The 13,715-nt window shown below is 43.7% G+C and overlaps 1 protein-coding gene and 1 long non-coding RNA gene across 2 annotated transcripts; one reads left to right on the top strand and one right to left on the bottom strand.

Annotated features, from left to right (window-relative positions):
• On the bottom strand, positions 1-13,591 carry cog5 (component of oligomeric golgi complex 5). The gene is made up of 22 exons (XM_061806807.1): positions 13,452-13,591; positions 13,226-13,365; positions 11,269-11,326; positions 11,104-11,158; positions 10,339-10,408; positions 10,089-10,209; positions 9,844-9,974; positions 9,400-9,559; positions 8,955-9,067; positions 8,033-8,110; positions 7,741-7,822; positions 7,422-7,617; positions 6,201-6,362; positions 5,976-6,075; positions 4,695-4,805; positions 4,109-4,171; positions 3,427-3,530; positions 2,934-3,171; positions 2,775-2,851; positions 2,527-2,653; positions 469-548; positions 1-137 (listed from the first exon to the last, which is right to left on the bottom strand). Exons 1-22 carry the CDS (start codon positions 13,504-13,506, stop codon positions 17-19), a joined length of 2,442 nt encoding a protein of 813 aa, XP_061662791.1. The 5' UTR covers positions 13,507-13,591; the 3' UTR covers positions 1-16.
• Positions 3,095-9,957, top strand: LOC133493452 (uncharacterized). The gene is made up of 3 exons (XR_009792984.1): positions 3,095-3,212; positions 4,681-4,855; positions 9,821-9,957. It is a non-coding gene; the product is annotated as an uncharacterized LOC133493452 (long non-coding RNA).
• Positions 13,592-13,715: the final 124 nt, after the last annotated feature.

The following is a 13,715-nucleotide window of genomic DNA, read 5'->3' as shown; positions in this document are numbered from 1 at the left end:
CCATATTCGGCTGTCGTCATCCTTTCACTTCCGATGAAGTGGCACTCTGCAGGAGCTGGAGCATTATGGGATAGACCGGCGCAAACTCCTTCCCCTGCCGAGCCCTGACGGACTGGACGTACGCCTCCAAAGTGCCCCTGTTGAAGATCACCAGCCAGCATCTTCAAAAAGGTCTTTGTTCTCAGGTAAATAATCCATATTTCATAGCAAAGCACTTCCATCAGTGGGACGCAATTATTTAAACACATGAACGTGCCATTTTCAGGTATCTGGAAATTGCACCCAAGGATGTAACAGACTCGTATGACTCCACAATACTTTTCCTATCATCTGGATTTTGTTTGACAACAACTTAACAAATTAGACAAATTCTCATTCGTGTAGTATGTGTGGGGGTGGTGGACATCTTTACCTACTTTTGGTTTCAGATGTAAAAAAAAAAATAAAACTTAAAAGGGGTTTTGTTACCTGATGAGCGTGAGACGGTCTCTCTCCGAGGGATGGTCGTCCATCCACTGGGAGTACCGAGCGATGGACCACTCTGCTCTCTGCGGGTCATGTGTCAATATTATGCTCAAATGTAAGCTGTACGCCAGGGGTCTCAAACTGGCGCCCCGGGGGGCAATTTGCGGCATGAAAGTTTAATGTTAGGGCGGTCCTTGTACTGTTTATTTTTATGCTTTTACAGTGTTGTGTACGGCGCTGATGAGTCTACCGATCAGGGTACCGTAATTTCCGGTCTATAAGCCGCGACTTTTTTCCACACGCTTTCAACCCTGCGGCTTATGCGGCTAATTTGTCCATCCCCCAAAACGGCCACAAGGGGGCACTCGAGCGGAAAAGGTAAGAGTGAGACCGGTGGAATATATGTGCCGAGGAAGTGACTTTAACCGGTATGTTTTGTTTTGTTCAACTGGCCCTATTAGTGCTGCGGTGACGTTAGCGCCGCGTCTCAGTGGTTTATGTACATTTTTTTTCTTTTTAACCGGCGCTGTTAGTGCTTTGCTCGTGTGTTACTGCTGTTTTACTGCCGTGTCTCTGTGATTTTTACCGGTATGTTTTTTTTCGTATTTTTTTTTTTTTTAAACAGGCCCTGTTGTCGACACGCAAGTGTTAGCACTGCACTAGCGTGTTGCTGCCGCGTCTCAGTGATTTTAGTATTTTTTTTTTTTTTAAATCAGCCCAGTTAGTGCTGTGCTCGCGTGTTGCTGCTGTTACTGCCGCGTCGCAGTGATTTTTACCAACATGTTTTTTTTTTAACCAGCCCTGTTAGCACCATGCTAGCATGTTTCTGCTGTGTTGCTGCCGCGTCTCAGTGATTTAGGTATGTTTTTTTTTTTTTTTTTAAACTGGTCCCGTTAGTGCTGTGCTAGCGTGTTGCTGCTGTGTTACTGCCATTTGTCAGTGATTTTTACCGGTATGTTTATTTTTTTTTTTATTTTTATTATTTAAGCAGCCGTGTTGTTGCCGCGGAAACGTTAGCGCCACACTAGTGTGTTGCTGCCATGTCTCAGCGATTAAGATTTTGTTTTTTTAAATTCAGCCCCGTTAGTGTTGTGCTAGCGTGTTGCTGCTGTGTTACTGCCGTGTCTCAGTGATTGTTACCGGTATGTTTTTTTTTTTTTTTAACCAGACCTGTTGTCGCTGCACAAACGTTAGCGTGTGCTGCCGCTTCTCAGGGATTTAGGCATGTTTTTTTTTTTTTTTAAACTGGCCCTGTTAGTGCTGTGCTAGCGTGTTGCTGCCGTGTCTCAGTAATTTTTACCAGTATGTTTTTTTTTTTTTTTAGACTGGCCCTGTTGACGCAGTGCAAGCATTAGCGCTGTGTTACTGCCGTGCCTCAGTGATTTTTACTGGTGTTTTTTGTAACCGTCCCTATTAGCGCCGCGCTAGCATGTTTCTACCGCATCTCAGTGATTTAGGTATGGTTTTTTTTTTTTTTTTTTGTTAGTGCTGTGCTACCGTGTTGCTACCGCTGCTGTTTTTATTTTATTTATTTATTTTTTACCAGCCCTGTTCGTGCTACCATGTTGTTGCTACGTTAAGATAAGATATTAAAACTTTAAAAACTCTTTCTGTACCGTCTTTGTAAATATCTCACGTTTCAATGTGGGCACTCGCAGCTTTTACACAGGTGCGGCTTACGTATGTACCAAATGGTATTTCCTTTACAAACGTACTGGTTGAGACTTATAATCCGGTGCGCTCTTACAGTATTTGGGTCTCGGGTGCCTGACATCGAGCGGGCTTGATACAAGTAGAGAAACGTTTTTCAGTCGGTGAAATTTACAGTAGCGTAGCCATGGAGAGTTTTATTAGTAGTTTTGCACACAACGTTGTTTACACCAAGAGCCCTGCTTATCTTATTTTGTGTTTAAAAATAATAAATACATTGGTGAAGATTGCATCTGCGGCCCAGCCTCAGCCAGATTTTCCCTCCAATGACCCCAACGTAAATTGAGTTTGAGACACCTGCTGTACACGCTGCGAAAAAGGATATTTGAACCATTTTTTTTGCATACAGACCTGGTAAGGTGACTTGAGCTCAGCCGGAGCCCTGTTGAACAGGAAGTGAAGCACGGTGCTGTAAGGAATCAAGTCCCCCACGGCTGGACTCTTGACTATTAGATTGCTCGTCTGAAACAGCAGCGGCCTGAAAGAAAACCGCAGCAGCATCAGATTTGACCCGATCCCAGTTTATTAAAAATGAGCTTTTGGTTTGCGGATGTTAAAGCACCCGGCCGGCACTTGTGAGCTCCCCAAAGACTACATACCGAAAGGATCGAAGCACTCTGTAAGGTTTCCCCAAATCAGACACTCGTCTGCATAGTGGAGCCACAGCCATCTCCATCTTGGGTACAAATATACAAATATTCTAAATAACGTGTGAGAACTTCATTAATCGATGCGTTTTTTTTTTTTTAAGCCCTAACTTGCGCGAAGTCAGCGGCCAAACGCATCTTCCCGCCTTCGCCCAGCGGGCGCAGCAAGCTGGCGTGCCGCACGAACAGCTCGATGGCTCTCTGAGCGATGGACTCGGTGCGCTCGTAGATGAAGTCTGCGCACTCAAAGTGTCTGAAGTAGTCGGCCATTACTCTGGCGATGAAGCCCTGCAACTCCTTCATGTAGAGTGAGCACACGACGTCGGGCTTATCCGGATTGGGCAGCTTCCTGCAACGCGCGCAGAAGGAACCATTTCAAATGAGTGCACGGTGAGGCCCCCCCCAAAAAGAAGAACTGCTATTCTGTATGAAAAAAAATCCAATGAGAGTAATCAGAATCCTTTGCAACGATTACAAATAAGATTGAATAAAATGTTCTTGTTTTAGATCATTTATGCTTTGGGGTCGAGTCTAACAGTGCCAGCGAGGCAAACAACTTAATACAGCCCCCCCCCCAAAAAAAAAACAAAACATGGTAACTGACCCAGAGAAGTCCTCCTGGTGTAGCGTGATGATGATGGCCTCTATAGAATCATTTACCGACTCCAAGAGAGGCTGCACTGCACTGCTCATCAGGGCATGCACCTCCTGTAAACAAAACAGCAAAATAATGAAAAAAATGTAGACATGGGGAGTCATAACTTGAAATATGCGCCTTCCAAACGACGCACAATTCAGAATCGCTGAATCAATTCACCTTATGCGAGTCATTTGACACAGCAGAATCATATAGCCCAGGGGTGTCAAACTCGTAGTTACGGTTGCCCTTTAATTCCTTCGTCATATTTCACACATGAAATTTATGAATTAGGTTTGGAATCAGAAATCAAGCATCATGGTGTTTTTCAACCATTGTTGATGTTTGGTTTCACAAAAATGATTGCAAGATCTCAACATTATCATTTGTGATATCCCAATTTAAAATTCTGGTTTAGATTTTAACAAGAGCCATGGAAGTTGACACACACGATTTGCCTTCGCGGGCCACATAAAATCATGTGGCGGGCCAGATCTGGGCCCCCGGGCCTCGAGTTTGACACCTGTGATACAACCCATCAAGTTATTTTTCTTTACATTCTTTTGAGTTTAAAAATGACCAAATTCACTGACCACGTCCAGATAAAGGTGGGTGGGGGGCGTTGGGGTGGGCTGTAGTAGTTGCTCACCTCCAAAGAAGAAGAAAGGGCCTCTGCCGGAGCTGTCAGATTTGATCCCAAACCAGAAACGACCTGAAACAAGAAAATTGTATTCAATTATTCCAATTTATTGTTATTTGAAATTGTTACTCTCTTCAAATCATAAAGCCTTCGCAGATTCTCCGCACCACTTACGCAGTTTTCCACTTAACCGCTCCAGAGGCTCTAACGAGTCCAGTCTATTTATTTCTCTGCCAGTCGGCCAAAAATGTGTATGTTAAAATGACTCGTCCAGTCCATAGGAACCGATCTAGAGAAAATTTTAATATTTGACCTACTAACATGCATTCAGTCATAAGCGGAGGATTCTGATTACCCTCATTGGTTTTTTTTCATACAGAATTTAAAAAAAAAAAAACATGCACTTCTTCATAGTGTTTGTGACCCAAAAACAAATCGACTCAAATATCATTACCACCCCCCCCCCCCCCCCCCCCCCCCATGATTTACAGCTAACCTCGGCAATTCGAGAATCGTGCCGCTTTCGCATTTCTGCACTTCGTTACCGGGCTCAGGTGCGGCGGGTCTGTCGGGAATTTCAGAATGATCCCGTTACCTTGGCAACAGCCTGCTGCAGACGATGGAGGGAGTTGACCACGGCAGTGTTCCTCCTCTGGCCTTCGGATAACGGACCAATCACCTGACTGGCCTCACTCCGAGTACATAACTACAGCAGTAAAGAAAATTACCAGTGGATGAATTATCGCCATCACTGAGGTGAAGTGATTTCATCATCTCTTAAAATTATCATTTTGTTTGAGAGGTTGCCTAATTCTGCACCTTAATAAGATGTTAAATCTTTGCCACGCCCTCCCTCGATACAAAGACACTTGAATCCAATGAACCTTCATACATGAATATGCATTCAAGTGATATTCAATAATTGTGCACAAAGTATATACCGTAATTTCCGGCCTACAAGTCGCGACATTTTTCACACGCTTGTGCATTTTTTTTCTAACGGCCGCAAGGAGCACTTGAGCGAAAAAGGTAAGATTGAGACTGGTGGAATATATGTGCCGAGGAAGTGTTTTTTACCAGCCCTGTTAGCACTGCGCTAGCGTTAGCCCTGTGCTAGCGTGTTACTGGCGTGTCTCAGTGATATTTACTGGTAAGTTTTATTTTAACCGGCCCTGTTAGTGTTAGCGTGGCACTAGCGTTAGCACGCCGCTAGCATTAAACTCTTTCTCTGTACCGTCCGTCTTTGTAAATATCTCGTGGTTCACTGTGGGCACTTGCGGTTTTACACAGCTGCGGCGTATGTATGTACCAAATACTATTTCCTTTACAAATGTACTGGATGAGGCTTATAACCAGGTGCGCTCTGTAGGCCGGGAATTACGGTAACCCTCTTCAACAACTTCCATCATTTCTGGTGTATAATACATAAGTATAATGCACAACCTCAAAATGGACACAAAAATCTGAAAAAAACTACACTGTATCTGTTTTTTTTTTAAATATATACAAAATAATACGTCTTTTTTTTTTTTTTAAATATCCGTGTCGAAAAATTTCACGTTCAATGTAAAAAACTGACCATTCAAAATTTACATGTTCCTAATTATATCCCCAACCCCATTGGAAAATACAGAAAACAAATTCTGTATTATTTTATGTAGTTTTCGTTATAGAGAATAATATTTGTGTCACTTATTGTCACAAAACTATGACCAATTTTCGCCCCAATTTAAGTGAACACTTCAAATGATCCCCCCCACCCCCTTCTGTAAATTGTGTACATAAATTGCCATTTTTCAATTTTCCCGTGGTTGCATCCCATCGGTTGAAAAGCCGCCCCACCCCATCCGCCGATGCACACAGCACAGAAACGTACCAGCTGTTCAGATTTGACGCAGAAGAGCTGCACGGTCTTGGCAGCGTTCTTGACGACAGCGAGCAACAAGTCCGAATCCATAGATGCCACATTCATCTCGCTGCAAACAAAAGACAATTCCACAGTATTTCAGTTATTACTTTAAATACTGTAATACGTGCAATCTGTGGAGGGACGGTCAAGGGCAGATCAAGAAAATGTAACTGCCACGTATAAAACACTCGCCTGCTGATAGTCTTGATGATGCTCTCCAACTCATCGTTGGAGGGTGGGTTGCGCCCCCCCATCGGGAACACGAGGTTGATGGGATCGAACAGGCGGGAGAGAGACTTGGACAGGTAAGCCGCTTCATACGGGTGAAGAGAATCCTTGAGGGCCCTCTCGGGGCTGCACAGGGACAAATCGCCGTGAACTATTAAGAGTGTGATTTGAAGAACGTACAGTTTCCAAACTTAAAATGTCTCGCCCTGAACCGGCGCCAGTCCTCTCTTCAAACGGGGTAAAACAACATGCACACTCAAAATTGCAGACGGGAAAACTTGACATTTTGAGACAGTGCAGTGATTCAAGTACTTGGACAAAACCGGTTGAAAACTCTCATTTCAAATCACATCCCATCCTCCAGTCACATGATTCGCAAATGTCACCCCCCTCCTGCGCCCGCCCCATCCCCAGCACAGCTGTCGGCAGCCATATTAAAGGATAAATTGGTCTGTATAATGTTAATACCACAGATTTCTTTCAATCATTCCTGCAATCTGCTCTTTAGCTTGTGGCATTTATTACTATGTACCGTAATTTAAAGCCTACAAGCCGCAACTTTTTTCACATGCTTTGAACCCTGCAGTTTATGCGGTGATGCGTCTAATTTATGCACTTTTTCTAACGGCCGCAAGGGGGCACTCGAGCGGAAAAGGTAAAAATGACACCGGTGGAATATATGTGCAGAGGGAGTGACTTTTACCGGCCCAGATAGCGCTGCGCTAGTGTTAGCGCTGTGCTAGATTGTTGCTGCTGTATTACTGGTGTGTTGCGGTGATATTTACAGGTAAGTTTTATTTTAACCAGCCCTGTTAGCGCTAGCGCGGAGATAAGAGTTAGCTTTAGTGCGGGGCTAGCGATAGCGCTAGCTTTAGCACGTGGCTAGGATTAGCACTAGCTTTAGCCCGGCTCTAACATTAGCACTAGCGTTAGTGGTAGCTTTAGTGTGGCGCTAGCATTAGCAAGGCGCTGGCGCCACGGTAGTGTTAAACTCTTTCCATGTACCATCTTTCAATGTGGGCACTTGCAGTTTTTACATAGCTGCGGCGTATGTACCAAATGGTATTTCCTTGACAAATGTACTCGGTGAGGCTTGTAACCAGGTGCGCTCTGTAGGCCGGGAATTACGGTACTTACATTGACATCACTTTTTTTTTTTTTTTAAACTCAGCTCTAAATGGTTACTTGTAGTCTTGCTCGCTTTGAGAGAACAGGTCCAGGCTGTCCGTTTCTGGCTCCAAAGGGGTCTCCGCACCGCCACTGCCCATGGGCGAGCTGTGCAGGCTGGCACTGTACTGCTGGAGGCGGCGCCACAGCTCGTTGTACAGCCGCAACAGTTTGGGGTATTCTCCTTCGAATGCTTGCTTCAGGAAAGATGAAGCTGTTATACCAAAAAAAAAAAAAAATTATAAAAATGATGTTATTCTTATAAATTTTATAATCATATTATTCCAAGCAAAAAAAAAAATATATATATATATATATATATATATATATATATTACCTTGTGTAGCTTTGTGAAACTCTTCTCTTAACTTTTTAGTCACATTAGTCCAAAAAGTATAAAGTATCTCAGGCTCACCGTCCTGTAATTAAATGAGTATGAAGTACATAAATTGTCGACATATTGTAATGCACTCCAATTGGTACAGTCGTGCTACATGAAAGCACAAAGTGAAATTGCTCCGGCTAGCAACCATAGTTTATAAGACACGAATAATACCTACAAGTGTATTTTGGAGCATATAAAACACACCTAAAAGTTATTTTGGGGGTCCAATCTAGTCATTGCCTACCTTAATAATCTCATCAATGAAACACTTATGAGTGACAGGGTCTCTCTTCTTCGTCAGGACCTTCTGAAGATGTTGCACCTGAGAAAAATGGAACAAATTGATACAGTATCGTAATTTCCGACCAATAAGCCGCAAATTTTTTCACACGCTTTCAACCCTGTGGTTTATGCGGTGATGCTGCTAATTTGTGCATTTTTTTTTCTAACGGTCGCAAGGGGGAGGAACTCAAGTGGAAAAGGTAAGAGTGAGACCGGTGGAATATATGTGCCGAGGAAGTGACTTTTACCAGCCCTATTAGGGCTGCGCTAGCAGTAGGGGTGTGCTAGCATGTTGCTGTTGTGTTAATGGCGTGTCTCAGTGATATTTACCAGTAAGTTTTATTTTAACCCACCCTGTTAGTACGAGCATAATGCTAGCGTTAGTGCTAGCATAATGCTAGTGTTAGTGCTAGCATTAGTGCAGCGCTAGCAATAGCACAGCACTAGCGTTAGCGGAAAAGAGTGAGACCAGTGGAATATATGTGCCGAGGAAGTGACTTTTACTGGTCCGGCCCTGTTAGTGCTGCGCTAGCGTGTAACTGCCGTGTCTCAGTGATTTTTATCAGTATGTTTTTTTTTTTTTTTTAACTGGTCCTGGTGCTAGTGGTAGCGCCGCGCTCTAGCGTTAACACGGCGACACTAGCGTTATAGCACGGCGGCACTAGCGTTAAACTCTCTGTGTACCGTCTTTCTTTGTAAATATCTCGTGTTTCAATGTGGGCACTTGCAGCTTTTACACATCTGCGGCGTATGTATATACCAAATGGTATTTCCTTTACAAATGTACTCGGTGAGGCTTATAACCAGGTGCGCTCTGTTGGCCGGGAATTACGGCATTTATTCTCCCATAAAAATGCATGTTATTGTGTTATCTTCCATCCTACCTGTTTGCACGCGGCGAATATCTGGTCCATCAGTTTCTCCAGGTTCGTCCAAAGCGACGCACGGAAAGCTGCTGTGCCCCCCGGAGTTGGGAGTACTGCTCTCCCGGGGGCGCCTGAAATTACGTCAGGTAGACTTTTAAAATCTTTTAATAAAGGTTTGACCAGGTTAGAAGCTACAGCACATTCTTTATAAACCGTTTTGTACGCTGGGTGTGGTTTTTATGGTTCTGAAGTGGCTGCTAAACTGTTTTACCCGCGTATCTTCCTGCTTAAAACAAACTGCCAATAATAGTCGTTACAACTGTATTACAGTTGAACTGCTAGCTAAAGGATTCTGGCCGAATCTGTGTCATGATACATATTTCATATTACAGAAATCGGGCCGGCTTTCTAAGAAACTAGAAGCAATTTGTTCCGGATTGAAACTTAATTGTTATGGGTTTACCTTTCGGGTTGGCGGGCTGCGTCAGGCCCTTAATGTCCAGAGCGCCGATGATGCTGTCTTGTATGCTAGTCTGGTAAGCGCCCACAACTGAGCTGACGGTCTCCCTCAGACTACCAAGGTTGTAGAAGACCTGCAAGGCTGTTCCAACTTGGGTCGGATTCTGACAGACACAGAGAGATAAATAACTAAATGCCAATCGGCCTTGACAGATGTCGTCTTTGACGATGTTACGCTAGCTTATTGTTGCGCACTCAGTTGCTGACTTTCCCAAAAATAATCAATGCAGGGATTTGGTTTCTGTTTTTCTGCTTTCGGTTCACATCCAAATGTTCAACTTAAAAAAAAAAAAAAAAGACATTGTCACGTCTTAAAATGCAAAACCCTCTCTCTTAATAGATATTTTGGGGCTGCTTTGTTACAGGTGGGCCTTGTGCACTTTCTTACCTGAATCTCCGTCCCCTGCTCCAGCAGTCGCTTGGCTTGGTTCTCCACCTCAAGCCTTGCTCTACTGATCAGTACCAGATCGTTCTCAATCACCTCAATCCCGCTCAGATCCACTCCCTGCGACAGATAATCTGGAGCATTTATCGGAAATGGAAAGACAACGTGAATAGGATTTTAGTCGTGCGGCGATGCGAATCGAGAACGAGCAAAAAAACGTCATGTATCGGCATTCATATTTTCCTGACCTAGTTCGTTGAGACTGTGAGCAGCCTTGGTAATCTCCCGACTGCCACCCTGAAGCTGAACCTGGAGCCTTTTGCTTAGGTGCAAGATCCGAATGATTCTCCTCAGAAGGTCGCAGGCCACCTGGGGAGTGGACACCAGTAGCATGTGATCGAGATCCGGTACTACTATCAGTATCACTCCTGCAAGTACCAACTCTGAATTCTGGTGCTCTACCATGCAGGACGTCTTGAAGGAAGATGGCGGTTTTACCTGTAATCTGCCCAGCTGAGTTATCCTGGCCACGATCTTGTTGTAAGGGTCAACTATTTTGGTTCTTATCCTGAAAACACATGCACGGGTGGTCCGCTTAGACACGTAAAAGCATTTTGAACCAAACAACGTCAGTACATCAATTACGGTTTAGGAAAAAATGGAGGATCCAAAGTTTTCTGTAAAAATCTAAAAACCTATGTAGGAAGGAATGGGTGAGGACCAATACCAGGGTCAGTATCAGACTTTTTGAAGGTATGTTGCAATTATTGAAATTATGTCCGAAAACGGGCGGCAGTGTAAATGTCACAGTGTGTCACGACATTGGGTCAGCATTGGATTTATTTCATATAATAAACTAAAAAGGGTGCAGCACAGTAGCGCAGCTGTAAAGCGTTGGCCTCACAGTTCCGAGGTCCCGAGTTCAATCCCAGCACTTCCTGTGTGGAGTTTGCATGTTCTCCCCGTGCCTGCGCGGGTTTCCTCCCACACCCCCAAAAACATGCGACAATAATTGGACACTCTAAATTGCCCCTAAGTGTGATTGTGAGTGCAGCTGTTTGTTTCTGTGTGCCCTGCGATTGGCTGGGGACCAGTTCAGGGTGTACCCTGCCTGCTGCGATAGGCTCCAGGACTCCCGCAACCCTTGTGAGGATAAGCGGCCAAGAAAATAAAAACAAGGAAGGAACGAACGAACGAACTAAATAGTGGTACCGGTACGTAACCAGTAAGTAACTCCATCCATCAACAAAATAAATTACTAACCTGTCAACAGCTGCTTGTAGCGCGCTGATCCTCGTCTGCATCATCTGGAGGACCCCTGAAAACAAACAATTATGGTTAGGCTTGTTCATATCAGTTATTTTAAAAAATGAAAAATAACAAAGATGATTCCACTTTGTACCTTAACCACATTATAGAAAACTCTACCTTCAAGAGACTCGATCCCAGTTGCCTGAGCCAATAAATCTTCATGTCTGGCTACCACCTGGAATACAACAAAAACATAAAATAGAATACTACTGTATTACATATTCTATATTTACAGAAACTTAAAACACCACCGATTTAGAATGATGTCCTCATTGGAACATAAAAATGTTCATGGTATGTGTTGCTTTTGATGAAAAGAAAAAAAAAGTTATGTTTACAAAACACAGTTGTCAAAAAAACATGAAATATGTTATTCGCAATTACTTGACAATGTGCTGTGATGTAGTGGTTGTCAAAGTGTGGGATGAGTACCACTAGTGATGCGAAGGAATGACTGAATTACATATTTACTTTCAATACTTTTGGATCTAAGCGTTGAGAATCGTTTTAATTCATTTAGTTGCCATTTTTATCTAACTTTTGCATGTAGTGGATTCAGTTGATACAATATTTTAGTGAGATTTATTTTTATTTTTACAGAATTTATAAACCTTTTAGGACAACAACCACTGCCTCAGTTTTGATGATAACTTCAGCCTACTACGCTCCTGCATTTTAATGTTGGTCATTATTGCCTTTCTTGTGAAGACAAGCAAGGATAATTTTTGGACGTACAGTACTATAACTCTTCATACATTGTAAATGGTATTTCTCAACATTCACTCTTAAAGGGCCATTATCATGAAATGCATGATTTTTAGTATGTTATTAATTAAAAAACGGCAGCCGACATGGACCCATGCGTTTTTTTTTTTTTCCACCACAACACATGATTTTGACTTATACAGTTTTTGTAGCTCCCGCCATGAAAATCCTCTCGAGGGATTTGTTTTCGAGAAGAAGCGGGACCGCCCTCAAGTGGACTCATTTGTTTCTATTAGTTTTACCTCCAGGAAGGTCGCTCGTTGTTCCTTCGTGTTAGCCAAAATGCCATCTCGTTGCATTGCTGGACATTGTTTGTCCGGGAGGATGGATTTATCCTTCATTAGTTTAAAAGAGACCCGGTTCGTCGTGAAAAATGGATTCCACGGGTGCAATGGACGAGAGCTTTGTGGGTTCCAAATGACAGTTAGGTGTGTATACAGCTACTAAAAAAAAAAATAATAGTTTGGGGCAGACCAGGTAATCCGTCTCTCATAACGTAACAAAAGAGCCGCGTACGTATGACAGGCGTACTAAATCTGTCGATGTGCGCGTCGGACGGCGTCGGGCTCACCGGCGAAGGCTGCTGTGTCGCCTCGCGCAGCCTTCGGGCTCGCGGACGGCGGCGGCTCTGAAGAACACTGCCGACAATGACGCACTCAGATGCGTGCGACGACAACGCCGTAAAGCGCCCCGGCTCAACGGTGTTGGTCATCGCGGTCGGCGGCGGCTATGAACAACACCGTAAAGCAGGCGGCTGGGCTCTGTGATAAGCCACCTCGGCGCCGAAAATGAGCCACACCGGCCGGCTGCGATGAGCCGCGATAGCTTATCTCCGCCACGGAAGTAGATCAGACGGGGAGGCGGTTTGGGCGTGATCGCATATCATCTGAATATGGCTCGAAACAATAGGGTAATATTGCCCCGGTAACTTCACTCAGTTGTGTGATGTTCTCTTCTTCGAAACGAGCTTCCGTGTCAGAAGGGGCATGTCCGTCTTCCATAGTAGGGTGCGTGTTTTCAATGGCGAATGTCCGGGTGACGTCACAGACAGGCGATGCAGCCAATATGGCGACCACTTGGATGTCGTCGAATGAAATTTCTGCAACTTTGTGCATAGATGACACGCTCTCCGCTCATGTTTATTTTTTCATATAGACATTGACGTGAATAATGTTAATGTTTGTATTTTTCATTACAATATCTATTTTAGAATGTTTATCAGGATGACACTTGAGCTTTTATCTCAATTTGTACTTTTTTTCTCGAAATAACGTTTGAAATTGACAGGAAACGCGACTTTACTTCATACCTGGCTGTGCAGCTCTTTATCAAGTTGACTGATTCCTTGCGCTAGCTTGGCTAACTGTTCAGCAATGACAGCATGATGGATAGCTTGAGCAGTATAGATCTTGACATCGAAATCCCCAGCCAGGAAATCTGCAAAGAACTCTGCAAATACAAAATAAGTAGAGCAAAATGACCTATTGCGCACAGTTAGACATAGATATTAAAATATCCAATAATTATGACTTTACCGTCGTTTAATGATGAAATTATGGATGTTTTCGTGCCATGAAACATATTGTCCATGATGACTTCCGCAAACGACAGCTAATTCCGGAATCTGGATTCTTCTTCTACGGGTAATTTTTCTTCTTCGTGGGAGCCATACAACTGTACCCACGTGATAGATCACGCTTTGAGCATTGTGGCTCGTTGCTGCAATACGTCGGTGTGTCTGCCATATTGGATGTGGCAAATTTGCTTTTACCAATCCCTCCGGTGGCTTTTAAAACAGT

This window comes from Syngnathoides biaculeatus, chromosome 20 (assembly GCF_019802595.1).
Source record: "Syngnathoides biaculeatus isolate LvHL_M chromosome 20, ASM1980259v1, whole genome shotgun sequence".
Taxonomy (NCBI): domain Eukaryota; kingdom Metazoa; phylum Chordata; class Actinopteri; order Syngnathiformes; family Syngnathidae; genus Syngnathoides; species Syngnathoides biaculeatus.
The sequence above is the reverse complement of the archived record's forward strand: the minus strand, read 5'-3'. Positions and strand labels throughout refer to the sequence as shown.